Genomic DNA, 20,069 nt, shown 5'->3' on the forward strand with positions numbered 1-20,069 from the left:
CCCCATCCCCATCCTGCACTGGGTCCTCATCTCCCTGTGCTTCCTGGTGACCGGCTCCTTCCAGGGTGTGGTGGCTGAGGTCCTGGAGGTCTCACAATCATTGGCCAGCCGCTGCCTCCACTCCTTCCTAGACGCCATGCTTCAGTGCCTCCAGCAGCATGTGCGGTTCCCAACAGGTGAGGAGGAGCTGTGGACTGCCAGAGCTGCCTTCATGGCGGTCACAGGGTTCCCCAATGTCGTGGAGGCTGTGAACTGCACACATGTCACCCTGGTGGCCCTGCATGAGGATCCCATGGTGTACCGGAACAAGTACCACTTCTACAGCCTCAACATGCAGGCATCCTGCATGTACACGTACATCCATGTACACTCCCTGCAAAGTTCCCAGGGAGTGTACATGATGCCCAGATCTTCACATTCTCAGGCCTCAATCACCTCCTGGCAGCCTGGCCAGATGGGCAGGGGTGGTTGCTAGGTAAGGCCACCAGATGGCAGTGTGGGGCGCCCCTCCCATCCTCTGTCCTCATCTTCCTGTCCTTCACAGGTGACTGAGGGTATCCGTTGCTACCCTACCTGCTGATGCCATACCAGGAGGACGCGCCCGAGGACCAGGCAGCATACAACCAGGCACACAGGGCCACTCATATGGTCATTGAGCATGCCTTCGGGCAGCTGAAGATGAGGTTCCACTGCCTGCACCACTGCCTGCACAGGTGGCTGACGCAGCATGCAGCCCCTGCCTGTGGCTAAGCTGGTTGCTGTGTGCATCATGCTGCACAACATCACCACCCGTCAATGCCTACTGGCCCCCCAGGACCTTCCCCTCCCAGACTCCGGGTCACCGATGGGGGGAAATGAGGAGGCAGTGGCATGGGCTGCCACCCAGCAGGACTTTGGGGGGCACTTGCATTGGGAGCATGTGCGAGCTCACATATGGGCCAATCGATGCATGGGCAGGGCGCCCAGGGGCGAAAGCATGCTGTGAGTGCAGCCGCTCACACACCCGGGGCCACCGGGGGGACACTGCGTGCTCCCATGTATGCTGAGGCCTCTTGGGCACTTCAATCTATTATTAAACCAGTATTGTCGGGACCACTCTTGGGATCCCTTCAAAAATTCACGGACTTGTTGGAAAAGGCATGGGGAAGATGACAAAATGGCAAGCAGAGCTGAAGTCCTGGGGGGAGATGCAAAAAAGGAAGACAAGATAGAAAAACATAGAGAGGGGACCCAGGGACCCCTGTACAATGCCGGACGTGCCTCGGCAGGGTTCCCACATGACGTGACCATGGAACTGTCAGGCAGGGCACCATGGCAGGCATTCTCTGAGGTGTGAGTGGCCACAGACTCAACTCCCAGTTAAAGTTGTCCCTCAGCAAACAGCAGCCAACGGGGACAATAGCTGCCACTCACACCTCCCCATGTGCTCCCTGGGCTGAGCAGGCGCACCTTCAAGTCCACAGGTTTATCTCATTTACATATCCAGAAGCCCCCACAGCAGCCCTCATCACCCCCTGCTTGTGGCCCCTGTGTGACCCCACCGAGCCCAATTCGAAGGGGGCCGGGAGGAGCCGATCATGTCAACACTCTCAGCCAGGACTAACCCCGCCCCTGGCATGTTGCTGCTGTAAGCCATCTCAGAACACAGCGGAGGCGGCCTGGCTTAGCGAGCTACTCCCCGGCCTCATTATGCTGGGCCTGTGGGTTCGAGACCGCCCTGTGGCAGGACTATTCACATGCCCAGCTTCCCTCTTTATTGAACCTGCCATCCAGCAGCCATTATTTTTGGTTGGCCAGGTCAACTCCCTGGGCTGCCCCCCCCTTCCTGTGGGCACCCACCCTGATCTCAGCCCTACTGTCAGCTGCATCACAGACCCAGGTGGCGTGGACACATGGTGCAGCCCCGGAAAAGTGTCTGCCTCACTGCCTATCAGCCTCTGCCCTTCCCCACTATCGCCCACTGCATCTCCCACACAATTGCACTAAGTGGGTGCCCCGAGAGTCCCCCCGGCCACAGAGCCATGCCCTTGGGACGGTCATGAGCAGAGTGCACGGGGGATACAGGGGCTGGGGTGAGGTGGGAAAAGTGAAAGACATAGAAGACAAGATGGGTGTGCTGGGCTAAGTTTATTGATCTGCAAGCAGGGAGAGCAAGTTCGCACGTGGAGGTTCCTGGTTCCCGCAGTCTGAGATGGCATTGCTGGAGGACGCACCAACAGCTGTGGGGCTGATGGGACTGGCCAGCTATGCTCCGGCGGCCACAGAGGCTGGAGTGCAGCACACACACCTGAAAGACAGAGAGACAAGGGGGAGCCTTGCTAGCTGTAGGCATAGGACTCCACCCCTGGGCGAGCCTGCAGGGAGCAGGGCAAGCATCCCGGCTGCCTCCGGTGGGGCCATCCCACACAATTCCAGCTGTCCTGCTGACTCGCATGTGAGCCCGCAATCATGGCAGCCGCGATGGGGGCTGGGGAGAGTGGCAAGACCTGCCCTAGATGGCAAGTTGCTGCATGCGCTGCGGAAAGCCGGGACACGTGTCGCACCCCATTTTCCCCGGCACGGGGATGACTGAGACACGGGGTGGGGGGCCACCAGCAGGATGGACGGCCAGGGCGCACCTCCACATGCACATGTGCGGTGGCTGACACCTTGGCCAAAGCTGCAACCATCCTGGATGGTCTTGGGGGCTGGGGGCCGTGGGGACTCCTAGCCAGACTTACCCATCCATACAGGCGGCTCTGGAAGCAAGACCTGTTAGGACTGGGAAGCAAAAGTGGTTAAACAGGCAGCTCAAACTTTGCTCACCTCTCCCCAATTACAGCTGCTCTAACTTCACTAACATTCTTCTCTGTGTCATTCCCTCCACCAAGTGCATTCCTCCTCGCGCTAAGTCCGCATGGCATGGTCCTCTGGAGCAGTGTGCCGTGTGCCCTGCCCTCGCTGAGGAGTTGTGCGTGGCAGGAGTTGAAATCTTTGTAGGGAGGGGGGGCACTGATTGGGTGTGGGAGGGGGGCCGTGCCCAGCCCGGAGTGGGAGGGGATTGGTGGGGTGATAACACATCTCCCAAATGGGTTTGTGTGCTGCCGCGCTGGCACTGCCAGTGTGCTTTCTGCTTCCACTAGTGCCTATGGGGTACGCCAGCATTTTGCATGGCGCAGGTTTGCGCCTAGCAGGGGGGGGCGTTCCCACACTGAAAGCTCTCTGGGAGCTGGCCAGCAGCAGCCACACTCCTGGGTCAGCCCCCTCCTACGCCGAAGTGCCACCCTGTGCCTCTGCTGTGCCCCAAGTGCGGCACGGGAGCACTCTGCCATCAGCCCGCGGTGGTGGCACACTGAGGCAGCCAGAGAGTGGTGCACGCCCCATTTCTGCCGGCGTGGAGGAGGATATGCCAGTGTAGGTCTCCCTACTTCCAGCATAGCAGTAAGTCCGCTTCCACAGCACTTTCAGCCCCCCCCCCCTCCCTGGATTGTGCTGTAACCCACCTTCCACTATACTTTAATGACCCTGTTTTTCTAATGGCTAACTCATATTATTTCTCTTTTAGAACAGTGTATCAGAATATTTGGTTTTTTGTTTTTGTTTTTTTGTATTGACATACTCAAATGGGGGATATTGGCTGTTTGACTTATTGCATATACTAACCCATCCGCCACTGTATTTCAATGGCCTCCTTTTTTAAAAATGGCAAACTATAATAGATATTATAATCTCTTGAGAAACCATGCCCTCTATTTAAACTAACAAAGCCAGAATGTTACCTAGATTTATGGCACTTCACACCTACAACAGCAGTCTGCTTTTTATCACCCTCCAGTGTTTTTTCAGCCCTGCTTTGTCTTGTCCTAACACTAACAAACACAGATCGCTATTTGTGATTCTTTTAATTTGCTAAAAACATTCCCATGATTCTACACTGCCCACTTATATTCAGAATTGCTGCTTCCATTCCCATTTTGTCTGATGAAGTTTGCTTAAGAGCATATGAAAGCTTACATTCTGAATAAAACTTAGTTGGTCTTAAAGGTGCACTTGTCTATTGCTTTGTTCTATTGCTTCAGACCAACACGACTGCCTACTGTGATCTACCTTTAATGCCAGTAGTTCATGAAGTAGAATTTTTGCTCACAAGACTCCACAGATTAGAGGGAACATTGGTACAGGGCAGTGAGGTGCAAACTGAAATGAGGCAGAAAAATTAAATCTATGTGAATAAGGCAGAAGAAAGAGAATGTTTCTGCAATGCAAAACCAGAAGGTCCTTCAGTGCAAGTGACAGACCATATGCAGAATTCAAATGGGAACTGGAGCCAAAGAAAAGTGTAAGAAATCATTACCTGTTTTTGTTTGTTTAATGTTTAATTTATTTATATCTTGCCTTTCTCTCCAATGGGGAGGAAGATCTCTTCTCTTCTCCATTTTATCCTCACAACAACCTTGTGAGGTAGGTTAGGTTGAGAGTGTTTGACTGGTCCAAGGTCACTCAGTGAGCTTCCATCGCATGAGTGGGAGTTTGAACCTGGATTTTCTGGATTTGTCTTGGTTTGCCAAATCAAAGTTTAACCAGCTTTGCAAATAATTCAACAACTCTTTTTCATCTTAAGCACTACCACAAAGCACTTCTACAAGATATTTACATAGGGTACTCTGTGTGTCTTCAAGGGTACAGGGAATCCACAGAAATCCACATGAAGACTTTATTATGGCCCTTTCTGATAGAATTGGGATATCACAGTGTAAACAGCAAAGAAGACACTGCATAATTTCTGTGTGTGTCATATTTGTTAGATGAGTAGAGCCTCTTAGCACTAAGGATATCTGGAATGGACTAAGTACATACATAACAAAGTTTGTGATCACCACTTTACTATAGCTTTCAATCAGGCTAAACCAGAAGGCTGAATGACAAACATTAACTCAGTGTTCAAATAAAGACATTACTCTTGACAGTGAAAGTAAACATTCTTCTGAGAATACTTTGAAGGATAAGAACAGACAAATATGAAGAAGCCTGATACAATCTGTGGTAAAAAAAATTCTAACTGGCAAAAACAGCATATCATCTTACAACTCTAAACATCGTAAGAACCCAGTGATTATTCCACCCCTTTGTACATTCCAGAAGCAGAATGTCAAATCAACTTGTTGCTGCATAGCTTCTGAAGGTATGTTGTTTGTTTCTACCAGACAGACTGGAAGGCAAATAAATCTTCAGTGAACTGACAGATTGGAAGGCAAGTTCTATGGAACAAATTAAGAAATAAATCCAACAAATGATGGTGGTATAATTATGAGTGAAGATATGCTGAAGCTTTTAAATGCATAGAATGCATGGTTTAGGGGACATATTTTCCTTCCTCAAGAACTGGAGTATAGAATATAATTTATTTTTGCAATAACAACAGAACTATGATAATGACTCATTGTATCCTTACTCCTCATGGCTTGTAAAATCATGCCATGAAGTTGTAAGAGGTCCTCTGACAACTTCATATATATACATATACTTCATATATATACATACTTATATATATTCTTGCCAAGATCATCAGGACATTTAGTGTTGGGTGTGATCAATCTGCTGATGACATGCAGCTCTTTTTCCTGCAGCAGTAGTAGGTTCTATCCCAGTGCCTAGGTGCGGTTGTCAAGTGTGAAGCTGGCTAAAGTTGAATCCATCCAAGATGGAGGTCATGTGACTGGAAAAGACTGAGAAGCTATCTGGAAGGTCTCTTCTGAGACTGGATGGTGTCCAGTTTACAGCTGTAGACTCTGTAAAAAGCCTGGGGGTGTGGTTGAACTCTGTTCTTTTGTTGGAAAAACAAATGGCCATGGTAGCATGATTGGCTTTTCACCAAGCCAACTGACTCTTTTTGTCTGGGTCAGACCTTGCCACAATGGATCCATGCAACTGTCATCTCCAGACTGTACAATTGCAATTCACTTTATGTAGGGCTACCCTTGAAAACACTTTGGAAATTGCAAGTGGTTCAGAATGTGGTTGCTAGGCTGCTGACTAGAACATTTATAAGCTCATATTACCCCAATTTTGTGGTAGCTGCACTTGCTACTAATTAGTTTTCAGATACAATTCAAGGTGTGGTGTTGGTGTTAACTTTTAAAGTCCTCTATGGTCTGGGACTCTCACACCCACTGGACTGCCTCTCTCCTTTTTACAACTCCCCTTTAGTCATACACTTGTGACATCTTGTAGGTGCCTGGCCCCAGGATGGTTCAGTTAGGTGTTGTCATAGGAAAGGCTTCTACCCTGTGGAATGCACTCTCTGATGACACCTGTGCCCTGTGGGACTTGCTTAGTTTCCTCAGGCTTGCAAGTCAAAACTGTTCAGGTTGGCCTTTGGAGGCTAAAGGTATTTTGGACTAGTTTGATAGTGGTATGGTGCTTAAGGCATATTTCTTAATATTTTATATTCATTATCTGATTTTTGTTCATTTTAATTCATTTAGTATTATGTTGTTTGAATGTTGTGAGTTGTCGTGAGATCCTCTGAGTGACTAGCAATTAAAAAAATCTATGTAAATAAATAAAAACATGAAAGGGCAGGAATTAAATCTGATCTTTGTCTAGACTCTTAGTTGTGTATATGAGAAATGCACAGAAAAGATTCAATAATGTTGATTGATAGATAAAAATGCAAATAATACTTGCTAACATATCCACCACTGTAGTCTTTCATGAGCATGTTGTACAATATTAGGGTTCCCAGTCTCCCGCCAGGGACAGGAGTTCCCCAGATTTCAGAGCCCCAACCTGCCACCATTGAACTGGCCATTGGGAGAGCCCTGCCTCCAAAGAGTAGTGGCACACTGTGACATGCCTGGAGTAATGACATCACCTGGAAGTGACATTATTGCACCAACACGTGTCAGGGTATGCTATAGTGTTTGATAATCACAGAGTGTTTTCCAAATGTTAGACTGTCCCCGCACAACATGCTCAGCACAATAACGCCATTTCTGGGTGAAGTTATCATCCAGTGTGTGCAAAGCACACATGAAGAAAATCCCTCCGCCGAGAGACAGGTAAGACCTGGCAACCCTATCTATTATTGCATTTCTCCTGGACTACATGTGTGAGGAACTCCTTGTGCCTATCAGCTGGCTCAGTTAACACTATGAAGTTGTGCTTTCATTGCATACATTGGCATGAAATATGCAGCAGTGCTCTTCAATCACAAAGAATCCTCCTTTTTGTTTGTTTGATGCCACATTCTCTAATCCTGTAGATTTATAGAGCCCCACAAAGAGTATGTGGTGGAAGGTTCCATCAAGTCACAGGTGACTTATGGTGACTCTGTAAGGTTTTTGAAGCAAGAGACTTCAGAGGTTGTTTGCCATTGCCTACCTCCATGTCATAACCCTGCTATTTCTTGGAGGTCTCCTATCCAAATACTGGCCCTGCTTAGTTTCCAATATCTAATAAGATCAGGCTGATTCTTTCATTATAGTGGGTTAGCTGAGTCATTGGGCAGACGTTTAGCAATATGCGGTCCTGTTCTGTGCATAGTGAGGAAGGTCCAGACAGACACCAGAGGCAAAGGAGGCTACATGCAAATAGTTCTTAGAAGAACTGGTTTTAAAAAAAGGCATGGATGCATAAGCCATAGGAGTCTAGTCTGGAACTCACTGAGAGATGCAAAAACTAAGGAGTGAATTGTCTTGGAAAATGTTAGCTTTAAAAGTTTTAAAAAGTTTTTCAGAGAGCACCTTCCCTCTAATCCTCATGCTTATGACAGAAAGCCCCAAACATGTGCATGTAATTCTCATAGGTATGTTCTCATATTCTACTTCTACACATTTATTGCCTGTTTCATGTGAGTTCCTTAAAAATAACAATTGCTATAGTTTCTTTATACTTACCAGCTTATGTTTGTCAGCTTTCAAGAGGCTCATTTGGGATTGAAAAGAGTAGGCTGGTGCAGAACAGAAAGGGAGTAATATACATTTTTAAGCACTCTGTTGGTTCAACATTGGCCATGTTGGTTCAACATGGCTAGGACTAATGGTTCAATCTGCCCATTGACTCTTGCTTATTGACTCTTGCTTACTTAATTCCTTATTTGGTTATCTGTTACTACTAGCATTACTGAGCAAATCAGTCCCAATGACCTGAACTTACCTTTATATAAATTATGCAGATGGCACTAGAAGAAGAGTTCCTGAATGTTGAATTATGGACAAAAAAATATCCACATTGTCATCCAATATGGTATGGAGGATTCTTAGTTTTCCTAAACATCAACCATCCTGAATATGCAAAGGCAGTATTTAGCAGAAATGGTAAGGAAATTTATCTCTCTCTGATTATAAGGTGGCATCAATCTCTTAGACAAAGTGGCTAAGCAAGAAGAAACTTGTAATGATATCTTACTTTATCAAGGCTATAAATTCACACCTAATTCATTCCAATTTTAGCTGAATGTTAAAATTCAGACAGCAGAGACAAGCTACATATACATAGTATAGTATATAGTGAATGAATGAATGAATACTAATTTACAGTCAAATACCATTATTTACAAGCCACAGGTGATTAACCATAATACATCCTTATTAAAACCACCAAAAACCTTCCAAAAAGTATATTTGATCTTAAAAACCTTTAAACCTTATAAGAATCCAAAAAGTCTAAAATAAGTCTAAAGTCTAAAATGTCAGATAACGAATGTCTATAAAATCATATAAATACTACAGTTCAGGCAGGTCATACAAATTATACAGAATCGTGTTTCTTATTGTGGACTTTTACCAAATAGTAACAGAATTTAGCAGTTTGTCTGGAGATAAGCAGATTTTCATCAGTTAAAAGTTTCTCCAGGCAGGCCTTGTCTGCATCCATTAAAAATGGGGAAATAAACGTATTCCTATATACTTGATGGAATGGGCATCGAAAGAACATATGGATCATTGATTCCACTTCTCCCATGAAACAAGGGCAACAACTGTCTTCATATGGGATCTTCCTATATTTCCAATCTAGCACCTTTGAAGGAATAACTGCACATTGAGCCAAAGTAAAGACTCTTCTATAAGATGGCACCTCCAAATAGGTGAGGTATTTGGCCATCCTTATAATGTGTTTGGACTCAATAGGTGCTAGAAAAGAAGGTGCCTATATTAGGTCCCATTGTTGCTCTATGTCACAAACACTTTGGGCGTTTTCGCACTGACCTTACTCCGGAGCGACGTCCCTCTTCACTGCTCAGCGTCTGTGCGGATTTTGCACCGATTGCTCCGCAGAACCCGGAAGAGCCGCAAATTCCCAATCGAAGTCAAAACTTAGTGGGGAAGAATTTTAGAAAGCTCCTGGAGAAAACACAAGCTGACTTTAACCGATGGAAACCCATCCCATTGTCATTGTGGGGTAAAGTGAATGCCCTCAAGATGGTTACTTTCCCCCGCTTCTTTTATGTTCTCCGAGGTCTCCATCAGTATATTCCACAGAAGTGGTTTAAAAGAGTCAATACTCTAATAACAAACTTCTTATGGGAAGGGAAAAGGCCGCGACTTTCCTTGGCTAGGCTCCAGCTCCCAATTGATCAAGGCGGCTTTGGTATGCCAGACTTAAGTGCATACCATAGGGCCTATATGTTGGCAAGTGTTAGTAAGTGGAGGCAAGATGTAGGGAAGGAATCTCCAGACTGGGTGGCCCTCGAGGCTTCAACAGTGGCCCCTCTTTCTACGCTAGAGGTTTTGGGTTCGAAGCACCACCAAGGGGAAGTATTGCTTCCAGCAGTTCAGGCCACCAGGCGATTATGGCAGCTAATAGGTACCAAGCAAGGCTTTAACGCCTTCTTACATGGATCAATGACTCTTTGGGGAAACCCAGAATTGAGGATTGGAGGGTGCCAAGTGGTCTGGAAGGGTTGGATTGAAAAAGGGATAACATCTCTTGATCATCTACGAGACCCAAACAGAGAAGAATTCTGGACATTTAAGGAACTTCAAGACAAGTATAATCTTGAATCTAACCAATGGCTACATTATTACCAAATAAAGACGGCGCTGACGCAGTTGCTGGGTCCGGATGCCTTGGCTGCCCCTGATCCACCATCCCTTTTAGCTGTATTAAGGCGGACATGGCAACAAGATAATCCAGTGCAAGCCCTGTACACGCACTTTCGATATGGGACGCAACAACAACAGCTAATTGAAGAATTACGGGTAAAATGGGCAGATGAACTGAACCTTAATATTTTACCATTCCAATGGTTTACAATCAACAGGGCGATCCGAAAAGTTTCTAAAGATCAACGCTTGATATTAATTCAGCAAAAAATTCATTTCCGTATTTACTGGACACCTGTTCGACTACACAAATTTAACCTCTTGACTTCACCAGCATGTTGGCGATGCCAGGGAAGTGAAGCGGGGCTAAGCCACATGATCTGGGCATGTCCGGTGCTGCTTGATTTCTGGGGCGATATACTCAGGTGGATAAACCGCGTATTGGGAGGTCAGCACAGATTTACAGCCATGCAAGTTCTTTTAAACCACTTCCCGTCAACATGGGTGTTGTCTCGCCCACAGCGATATTGGGGATTTCGGGCACTGATGACGGCAAAGAGGATAATCATGCAGACGTGGAGAACAGATTTTTCAGGAACCGTAGCGCAATGGTTAGAGGACATGCTGCGATTGGCGGTGGATGAAAGGCTGGTCTACCGACGAATGATGCAACAACAACAATTCGAGGACATTTGGGCACCATTTTTGGCGGCTGTCAATAATTTACAGGGTCCGGGATGTGATCTTGAACATAGTTCCCTCTAGGCTGTGGGGGCCAAGGTGGTCCAGAGAGCTATATCAAGTATTAGGCATACAATAGGCAGTGATAGATAAGTATGGGCAACAAGGGTGATGGGTCACAGGGTGTTGGATGAGTGGATAATTATGAACGATGCAATTTTTGTTTGTTTAATTGTTAAATACTTATTATTACTATGGATCTGTTATATATACTAATCTCAATAAATGATGAATATTGAAAAAAAAAAAAAAAAAGAGCCGCAAAGTTCCGCGGCTTTTGCGTTGCAAATGTAAACCGCCAAAAAACAGTTTACATTTGCGATGCAAAAGCCGTGGGACTTTGCGGCTCTTCCGGGTTCTGCGGAGCAATTGGTGCGAAATCCGCGCAGACGCTGCGCGGTGAAGAGGGATGTTGCTCCAGAGTAAGGTCAGTGCGAAAACGCCTTTGTTTGATAATACTTTTTGCCTGGGCATTGCTCTGTGCCAAAAAGTTCTCAAGTGAGAGTCCTATACTTTGTAAATTGGTTTTAACCAATTACAACCACCTTGGCTGATAAGCATCTTGAATTATTAAAGGAAAAAGGCCTTTTTGATTTATATGTATCTTAAGTCATTGATATGCGGAGAGTAACAAAATTCTAGCTTCCATTTTCATTTGTCCCATTTCAAGTTGTAAAAGGGCATTTGGCACACCTAGTGGTAGCTGGAGGATATTACGGAGAAATTTAGATTGAACTTTCTCCCATAAATTATTAGCAGAAATGCTCAAATAAATGCCATACAAGAGCTGCGCTAAAATTTTGAGTAGAAGCAGCTTCAAAGCTGCCAGAACATTTAAAAAAACCCTTAGATAAAAAAAATTCAGGATAGCATACATTGTTTTCTCAGTTTTTTCCACTCTCATATTGCAATATGCTGTGAGAGCTCTAGAGTCCTGAATGACCATTCCCAGATAAAAAATTGTTGTTACTTGTTTGATTTTGTTCCCTTTTATGGTCCAATAACTCTTCTTAGATCGTTTACCAAATGCCATTACTTTTGTTTTAACAAAATTAATTACCAGATGTTCATTTCCGCAGTATGTAACAAAACTGTCTAGTGCCCTTCAGAGACCAATTGGTGTAGTAGTGATGAATTCATGTTTTTAAATTTCAGTCAATCCTGCCACCCCTTAAAAGGCTGCTTTACCCGTTCTAGAGTGCAAGGTTCCCATCCTGGGTCCTGTGTAACCATCATAGCTGAATTATGGGTTCCCACTCAATTTCTGGATTACCAAATAGACAAAGTAGGCACCAGCCTATAGGCCCTTCACCTTTAGGGGCCCTGTGACAATGGATCACAAATAATATTACAGTTTTTCTCTTAAAAACTTCTGTCAGCTGTCAGTTTGTAAAAAATTTTGGTGCAACATGTGATGTACAGTATTGATGGTTATCTCTCCTCTTAGCAGCCAACATGCACACTGCTTCCCACTAGAGTGTGTGCATGAGAAACTCTCCAGAGAAATGTAGCTTTCTGTGAGTTCAGGAGCAGCCAAGTTGGACTGCACAGGAGAGTCCATGAATTTCACTCTCCGCTGTGCATGATGACGTTGATTTGGGGAGTTGCTGGGAGCACACGAGAACATTGAAGTCCACGTGTGAAGACTGTTCCCTGTGTAATTAGTTTTTCCGAGTTATAATGAAGTTCAGTTAACCTCACCATCTAATTTCTACCAGAATGTCAGTGCCCAAAAAGAAGAGGTACCAAAGTGGTGCAGAAAAAAGAAAAAAAGAGCAAGAGAAAGTGAAGGAGCTTGCAGTCTTTTCCAGCTTGGCTTTACTTGTAAGTCAACAGAGGATCAACAGAAGACCTCTTCAAGTACATCTGCCAGCAAAATGATGGCAATGGGGATAGACCTTCCCCCTAAACAGTTTGCTGAGGATGAGGATACTGTTCAATTACTGGCTCTAGCTGAAACTAAGCCAGAAGTTCAGTTACATCATCAAAACAGAGCTAACATAGGGCCAGAATATCAAAATGACATTGGGTTATGGCAAAACATTACCAATGAAGTGCAGGGTTTTTGGTGTAATAGAGACCCTGTGGAATGTCAACACTCTGACAGTGATTTTTCAGCTTCAAGCAGACAGTATGAAGATCGTACAAAAAAGAATTTTTTCCCTTTCCATGATCTTTTGAAAACATGTAAGTGGTGAACAGATCAAAAGAGAATGACTCATATACTTTCTGTCCACAGGAAATGTGTACTGTTTCCCATGCATCCTATTTAGTGAAACACATAAATGCCAAACTCAATTTACAGATGAATTTTCTGATTGGAAGAATGCCTCACAGCAAATGAAACTACATGAGGAGAGTGCAATGCATCAGGCATGTGTACAATGATCAGTAGACAACGCACTCAGGGTTGAAAATTCAGTTCAACAAAGAACAAGAATACTGGATCAAAGTTCTGCAAAGAGTAGTATCAGTGATCAAATTCCTCTCATCACGTGGATTAGCTTTCTGTGGTGATATAGAACTCCTTGGTTCTCAACATAATGGCAACTACTTGGGAATTTTATAGTTAATCATGGAGTACGACCCTTTTCCAAGTTCTCAGTTAGCCAAATATGTTAATCAAGGTTGAGGAAAATCCTTCTATTTGTCTTCCACAATTTGTGAAGAAGTAATCAAAATAATGGGAAATAAGGTTCTGAAAGTTATTGTAATGGATATCCAGGAAGCTAAGTACTTTTCTCTGAGCATTGATTAGACACCAGACATATCTCACATTGATCAACTGATTGTAGTGCTTAGATATGTTGGCGTGTCAGATGGTGAAGTGGTAGAACGTTTTCTCACATTCATCCCCATAGCAAGCCACACTGGAGTAGTGCTTGCCACCACTGTTCTGACTTCTTAAACAAAAGTGGCATTGACATAAAAAAAACCCCCTGAGAGGACAGTCTTATGACAATGCAGCAAACATGTCAGGGTGCTACAGTGGTCTTCAAGTGCCTATTGCCAAAATAAATCAGCTTGCACACTACATTCTGTGCGCAGTACACTTGCTTAATTTGGTTGGAGTATGTGCTGTAGAAAGCTGCATTGAAGCAATTTCATTCTTCGGGCTTGTTCAAGCACTGTACAACTTGTTCAGTGCTTGCACATTTGTTCAGCTTGCACAACTTGTTCAGTGCAGCACACTTGCTCAATTTGGTTGGAGTATGTGCTGTAGAAAGCTGCATTGGAGCACTTTCATTCTTTGGGCTTGTTCAAGCACTGTACAACTTGTTCTCGGCTTCAAACTACCAGTGGACAGTTATGCAAAATTTAAAAAGAGTGACTGACACAAGGTGGTGTGCAAGGGCCAATGTGACCAAGGCTTTATCCCAAGGCCACAGCAGCTTCTAGAATGCTTTGCAGGTCATTGCTGAAGATGTGAATCAGAAGCCAGAGACAATTCACAATACCAAATGTCTGCTAAATGACCTGTCAAAGAAAGAAAATGTCATCATCGCAGGCTTTTTGGCAGTAATCCTAGATCAGATCTATAGAGTCAACAAATCCCTACAAAAGGAAACAATACAACTTCAAATGGCTGTTGATCTTCTGAAATCACTACTCGATTTTTTAACATCATAAAGAGAAATGTTGAATGCCTACAAGAGTAAGGCAAATGAGAAAACCAATGCACAGTGCACTTGGTGAAAACAGGCATGTGTGCGTCAGAAAAAGGCATCATAACAATGGTGACATGGAAGAGGGTGTGCTTTGAGGAAAAGTTCAAGATTGAAATTTACCAATATTGGATAAGTTATGTTCCCAAATATTATGATGGCATTAAGAATTTATAGGTGTCTCATGATCACAAATGCTACTGGTAAACAAACCTTTTTGAAGTTAAAATTGCTGAAAAATTGTCATCAATCTTCAATGACACAAGAATGACTGAACTCACTTGCCATTATGGCCACTGAATATGATGTCTTGCAAGGATATCCTGAAAGATATCCAAGATATCCTGAAAGATTTCACCACAAAAAAGTTAAGGAAAGTGAATGTTTATTGTTGGTTTATTAAAATTAATTGTTTTGTGGGGGGCATGATTGGGTGCTGGGGAGGGAGCCAGCCCAGGGTAGGAAGGGATTGGTGCAGCCCTTAGTCAGCTCTCTGAGGGGTTTTGAGGCTAAATCAGCAGTGGCAGCAAACTTTATTTTTGTGATCCATGGGAGTGAATGAGGTGTGCCAGCTTTTTCATTGTCATAACTTTACTCCTGTCACAGGAGGCGTTTCGTGGCTGAAAGCTCTTAGGAAGCTGACTAACTCTGGCCACATCCCCAACACCAACCCCACGTACACTGGTGTGGCCATCTATGCCCCAGTTGCACCACTGCCCGGCCACTGCACTCCTCCACCAGCAGCTATGGGCACCCCTGCACTGACATAACTCCCATTTGCATGGGCATAACGTGATTTACACTGGTGTAACTGGCACTTATGCCAATGTAGGAGTTAGTTTGTTTCCAGAGCATTTCTCTCCCCACCCCCCTTTAGGATTGTGCTGTTAGTGTCCTGGCCTCTCTATCTCTCTGACTTTCTTATAGTCCCACTCTGAAATCTGAGGCTAAGAGACAATGCAAAGTCCTCCACTTCCAATGAAAACTAAGGGCAAGGTCAAGCACTTTCAACTCCTGTTTCCTTAAATTTCTCCCATTGAAATAATGGAACATAAATGTTTATATAGAAAAAAGATATTTATATGAGAACAATAAATGTCTGCCAGTGAAATATATTTCAGCTGGAACCCTGTGTTTAGTTTTGAAGCTTTGAAGGTCCAACAGAATTTGCTAAATTGCAGCATTTAGAAAATTATATTTGAATTTTGTTCTCATGGATGTTTTATGTAGTTTCATGCTAACATAGCTGTTTCTCTTGTTTATCATACTATACAGATCCAAAATCACTTGTTGTATATGACTTCCTAGTTCCATGGATTGGTATGTATTGTCAAGTATTCTATATGCGCCATCATTTCAAAATTCAAAAGACCTCTTATCTAGAGGAGCTTGTTAGTAAATGCTAGATTGTTTCTATGCAGTTGATTTTATCACATAATTGTAGCTGTTTGGGCAGCATGTTTCTTTCCAGTTTATTCATTCACACAGCTGTAGCTGTTTGAGCAGCACGTTTCTACTACTTGGGGGACAGATTTTTAAAGGCAAAAACCAGAGGATGTTCTGAAAATTCTAATATTTTGAAGATAAGACATGATGTGACAATGAAAATGTACATATTTAGGTAGTCAAATGTATAGATGTAAGGAAACTTAGTTTCTACCTCCAAAATTTCAAAAATGATTTAGCAAGTCATGGAAGTGGCTTTTCACTTGGTTTGCACACCTCATTCACTCCCATGAATTGATTAGGTAAAATAAGCACTAGGGATTCTGTGAATGTCACAGCAGGTAAGCTTGGCAGGTGAGAGCACTGAGCTTGGATCTCCCCATCTTGTTGTGGTTGGCTTCTCCACCTGTCTCAATGCTGCTCCTCCAAAGGGTGACCTCACCTCTGAATGGCAGAGAATGAGAGTGCGTCTTGCTCTTCATTTTTTCTCCCTGTGATGAAAATAAATTGCAATGCACTGTATGAAATCTCTGATGAATGGTGCTTGGCCCTTATGAGCAGCAGTAAAGTCCACTGAAGGATCAGTTCCTAGCTCATGACCAATGGGCCAGGTATGGGCTGAACCAGTGGGTGTTCGTGAGCATCCCTAATTTCTTGTTTCAAGTATGTACGTTATTCCTCTTTATCATCAGTTCCTTGCTTTAGATTATATAATATAACATGTAACATTAAGGCAATGTAAAATGTGTCTAATTCATTCCCCCCCCGATGTGTGTTTTTCATGTCTCTACATTCACTGGCAGGAAAGGGGTTACTGATACTGAATGGGCCGAAGTGGCAGCGGCACCGGAAGCTGCTGACTCCAGGGTTCCATTATGAGATCTTGAAACCCTATGTTTCTTTAATGGCAGACTCAGTCAAAGTGATGCTGGTAAGAAATGCTACTGGCACAAGGTCAGTTCTTCTCATCCTCTTAAGGAAAATCTGTCATTCCTTATATCAGGGTCCCCAACCTTTTTTGGCCTGTGGGTACCTTGGAATTCTGACAAAGCATAGTGGGCACAGCCACAAAATGGCTGCTGCAGGAGATGGAGCCAGCCAAAAAATGGCTGCTGCCATAGCTTACCTTCAGTCACATAGAAGATCCTTGTGCTGTGGTGGCAGCTGCTGCCAAACCAACATTTTAAAAAAACTGCACAGCCAAAAAAATCTCCAATGGTTTATCAGAAGTCCTGCTGGGCAAAAGCCCCATCTGCCCCCCCCCCTTTCTAAACACGCTGTTTGCCCAAGAAGGTTTCAGCAGGTACCATAGTGCCCACAGGTGCCACATTGGGGACCTCTGTCCAGCAAGCTCCTTTGGCTAAGGTTGCCAGGTCCTACCTGGCTGCTGGTGGGGGAGCTTTCATAGATTTTTATACCAAAATGCTAGAGTGCCCCCACACAACGTGCCCAGCATGAGGACATCACTTATGGGTGACATCATTGTGTTGGGCACACTGGGTGCCATTGGACCCAATGTGCCCAGCGCAATCCCAATTGGATTCCCCCGCTGGCCAATCCTGTGCCAGCAGGTTGGAGACCCTGAGATTGGGAGGTTGGGAACCCTACCTTTGGCTGTACCCAGGCCTTTGCTTGGACTTGTTGCAACATTTTTCCTTTACACAGAAACTTGTTTGGGGGAGGGTCTTCTTTTCTATCTCAAGGCCTGAATTATTATGTGGTGCAGAAAACACAATCCTTTGGTTGTTGGTCAGTGTGCATCAGTATATCTGTCATGAGATGATAGAATTACTGCACTGGCTACAATTGTATTCCTTAAATTCTCTCGGTTATTCATCACAGATTCTAGACTGGACCAACTTTGTTTGTTTACAGCATGCATTCTCCAACCTTTCCACTTAAAAATTCCTAAATACAGACTATCAAAATGTTTATTTACTATTACATATTCTAAATATTTATTAGACTTGTGTGAATTTTGCTTCCTTTCTTTTGGGGTTTGTTATTAATTCCCAAAAGAATTGTTTCATGTTGCCCAGTGCTGAGGCGGTGTTGGTCTGCAACAGAACAGGTAGATTTGACTCTAGATTCGACTTTAAAGACCAGCAAGATTTTGGGAGTATAAATTTAACTTCTGATGAAGGGAGCTTTGACTCTTGAAAGGTTATAACCTCAAAATCTTGTTGGTCTCTAAAGTGCTACTGGACTCAAATCTAGTTGTATTAATTCATTTCATCATTATTTCTTTTCTTATTGTTGTTGCATATTGATAATTCTATTTCATTATTTCTTACTGGTTTGGCATTAAAGTCTATAGAAGAATTGATAGGAAAGATTCCAAATTGTAACACAGACAGCACTGCAGCCACTTAGCTTGAAAAACAGTAGCATGATGAAGAGGCAGACTGGCAAGGTGAGATCACTGGGTAGCACAAGGAGTGTAAGGCATTGGACCAGACAGGCAGCAGTAGAAAGCCCATGAGGTAGATTTGTTTGGATGTGGGCTAAGTTTTGGAGGGCAGTAGGCAAGTAGAGGATGACAGATTGCAAAGGATAAAAAAATTGACACCATTGTGTAGGTCTAGCCATAGTCTTCCACTGGCTGAAAACAGCAATAGAAGGGGACAGACATGTCTCTCTGGGGGAAAAGTTCCAGAATTTTGGAGCCACCACTAAGAAGGCCCTCTGCTAGGGTTGCCAAGTCCCCCTTAGTTACCTCTGTGAGAAGAGAGAGGTAAAGCCAGATCCAGGACCTTGGAAGATGATCATAACATTCAGGGTAAGGCTAGTGAAGGAGTAAGTGGTCCTTCAAGTATGTTGGTTAAGCAATGCTGAAAATATGTCATGCGATACAGAAAAAGGAATTATAAAAGTAGAAAGCAATGCAATAAGACAAGGTCAATACATTCAACAAATAGGTAATATACATAGAGATGGGATAGATGAAAGTCCTGTCCCCTTGAAAAAAGCATTATTATATTATAGTTTAGCTCTGTTAGAAGAGCCCTGTGGCATGGAGTGGTATAGCTGCAGTACTGCAGTCCTAAGCTCTGCTCATGACCTGAGTTAGATCCCGGCGGAAGCTGGAGTCAGGTAGCTGGCTTAAGGTTGACTCAGCCTTCCATCCTTTTGAGGTCGGTAAAATGAGTATCCAGTCTGCTGGGGGGAAAGTGTAGATGACTGGGGAAGGCAACGGCAAACCACCCCATAAAAAGTCTGCCGTAAAAAAGTTGTGAAAGCAACGAAAATGACTGGTGCTTACCTTTACCTTTTTATAGCTCTATTACCTCTATAAAAAATGCCCTCCTGGATCATTTGTATAGTTTGCAGAATGACAGAATGTGGGAGACTTTTTGATCACTTACTGGCATATTGACAATCTAAAAATTTTAGGAATTGATCACTGGAGGGAAAAAGAACATTGGCTGGGGGTTTTAATCTCCTTTAATTAAGGGTGTTTCCACTGGAATATTCCAGTTTTTCATTCTTCATGATAAAGAATTCTCAACAAAATCTGCACACACCTACATTAAATAAACATTGGTCAGGACTGGAATATAAATCAGAAAGTTTCTATGGAAAATGCCTAATTTACATTTCTAACTGCTTCTTTATGATACTAATAGGACAAATGGGAGAAATTGGTCCTCAAAGACACCACAACATCAGTGGAATTGTTTGAACATGTCAGCTTGATGACTCTTGATAGCATCATGAAATGTGCCTTCAGCTATGAAAGCAATTGTCAGACAAACAGGTCAGTATAACATGACTTCTGCATATAAGGCAAAATCTACAGACATATGAAGGTTAATGTGAAACAAACTGCCTGTAGTGTTGCCAACTCTAGGGACGCGGTCACACTCACAGTTAAATCCATCCCTAACCCGTTGCTATTATACCCTGCAGCTTTTTTACAACAAATTTCCTGATCAGACATCCCTCCATCCTTCAGTTCTAAGCAGCGTTGGTCCCGCCGCTGGTTGATCAGAGGTCTCAACCAGACCTCATTTTTTGAGATGGCATTCTGCACTCGTGCAAGCGTAGTACGTGGGATATTGTGCTTGGCTTTTTTTTTTTTAAAGGTGCCAGAAAAGGTGGGCGATCTGCCCCCCCCCCATTTAAACACCCAGAAAGGAAGGGGAAGCCCAGGAGCTCTCTTTGCTGTCTCTCTGCCTAGAGGGGAGACAGC

At 44.0% G+C, this 20,069-nt stretch overlaps 1 protein-coding gene across 1 annotated transcript in view; it reads left to right on the forward strand.

Moving 5' to 3' along the window:
- The window catches only part of LOC132566596 (cytochrome P450 4B1-like), an 85,512-nt gene that overhangs the window by 4,635 nt on the left and 60,808 nt on the right, over nucleotides 1-20,069 (forward strand). Inside the window, exons 2-5 of the mRNA XM_060231780.1 lie at nucleotides 8,156-8,297; nucleotides 15,707-15,751; nucleotides 16,681-16,808; nucleotides 19,504-19,634. Of these exons, the coding sequence (XP_060087763.1) occupies nucleotides 8,156-8,297; nucleotides 15,707-15,751; nucleotides 16,681-16,808; nucleotides 19,504-19,634 (446 nt within the window). The remainder of the gene's footprint in view (nucleotides 1-8,155; nucleotides 8,298-15,706; nucleotides 15,752-16,680; nucleotides 16,809-19,503; nucleotides 19,635-20,069) is intronic.

The sequence above is a fragment of the Heteronotia binoei genome, chromosome 2 (assembly GCF_032191835.1).
Source record: "Heteronotia binoei isolate CCM8104 ecotype False Entrance Well chromosome 2, APGP_CSIRO_Hbin_v1, whole genome shotgun sequence".
NCBI lineage: Eukaryota > Metazoa > Chordata > Lepidosauria > Squamata > Gekkonidae > Heteronotia > Heteronotia binoei.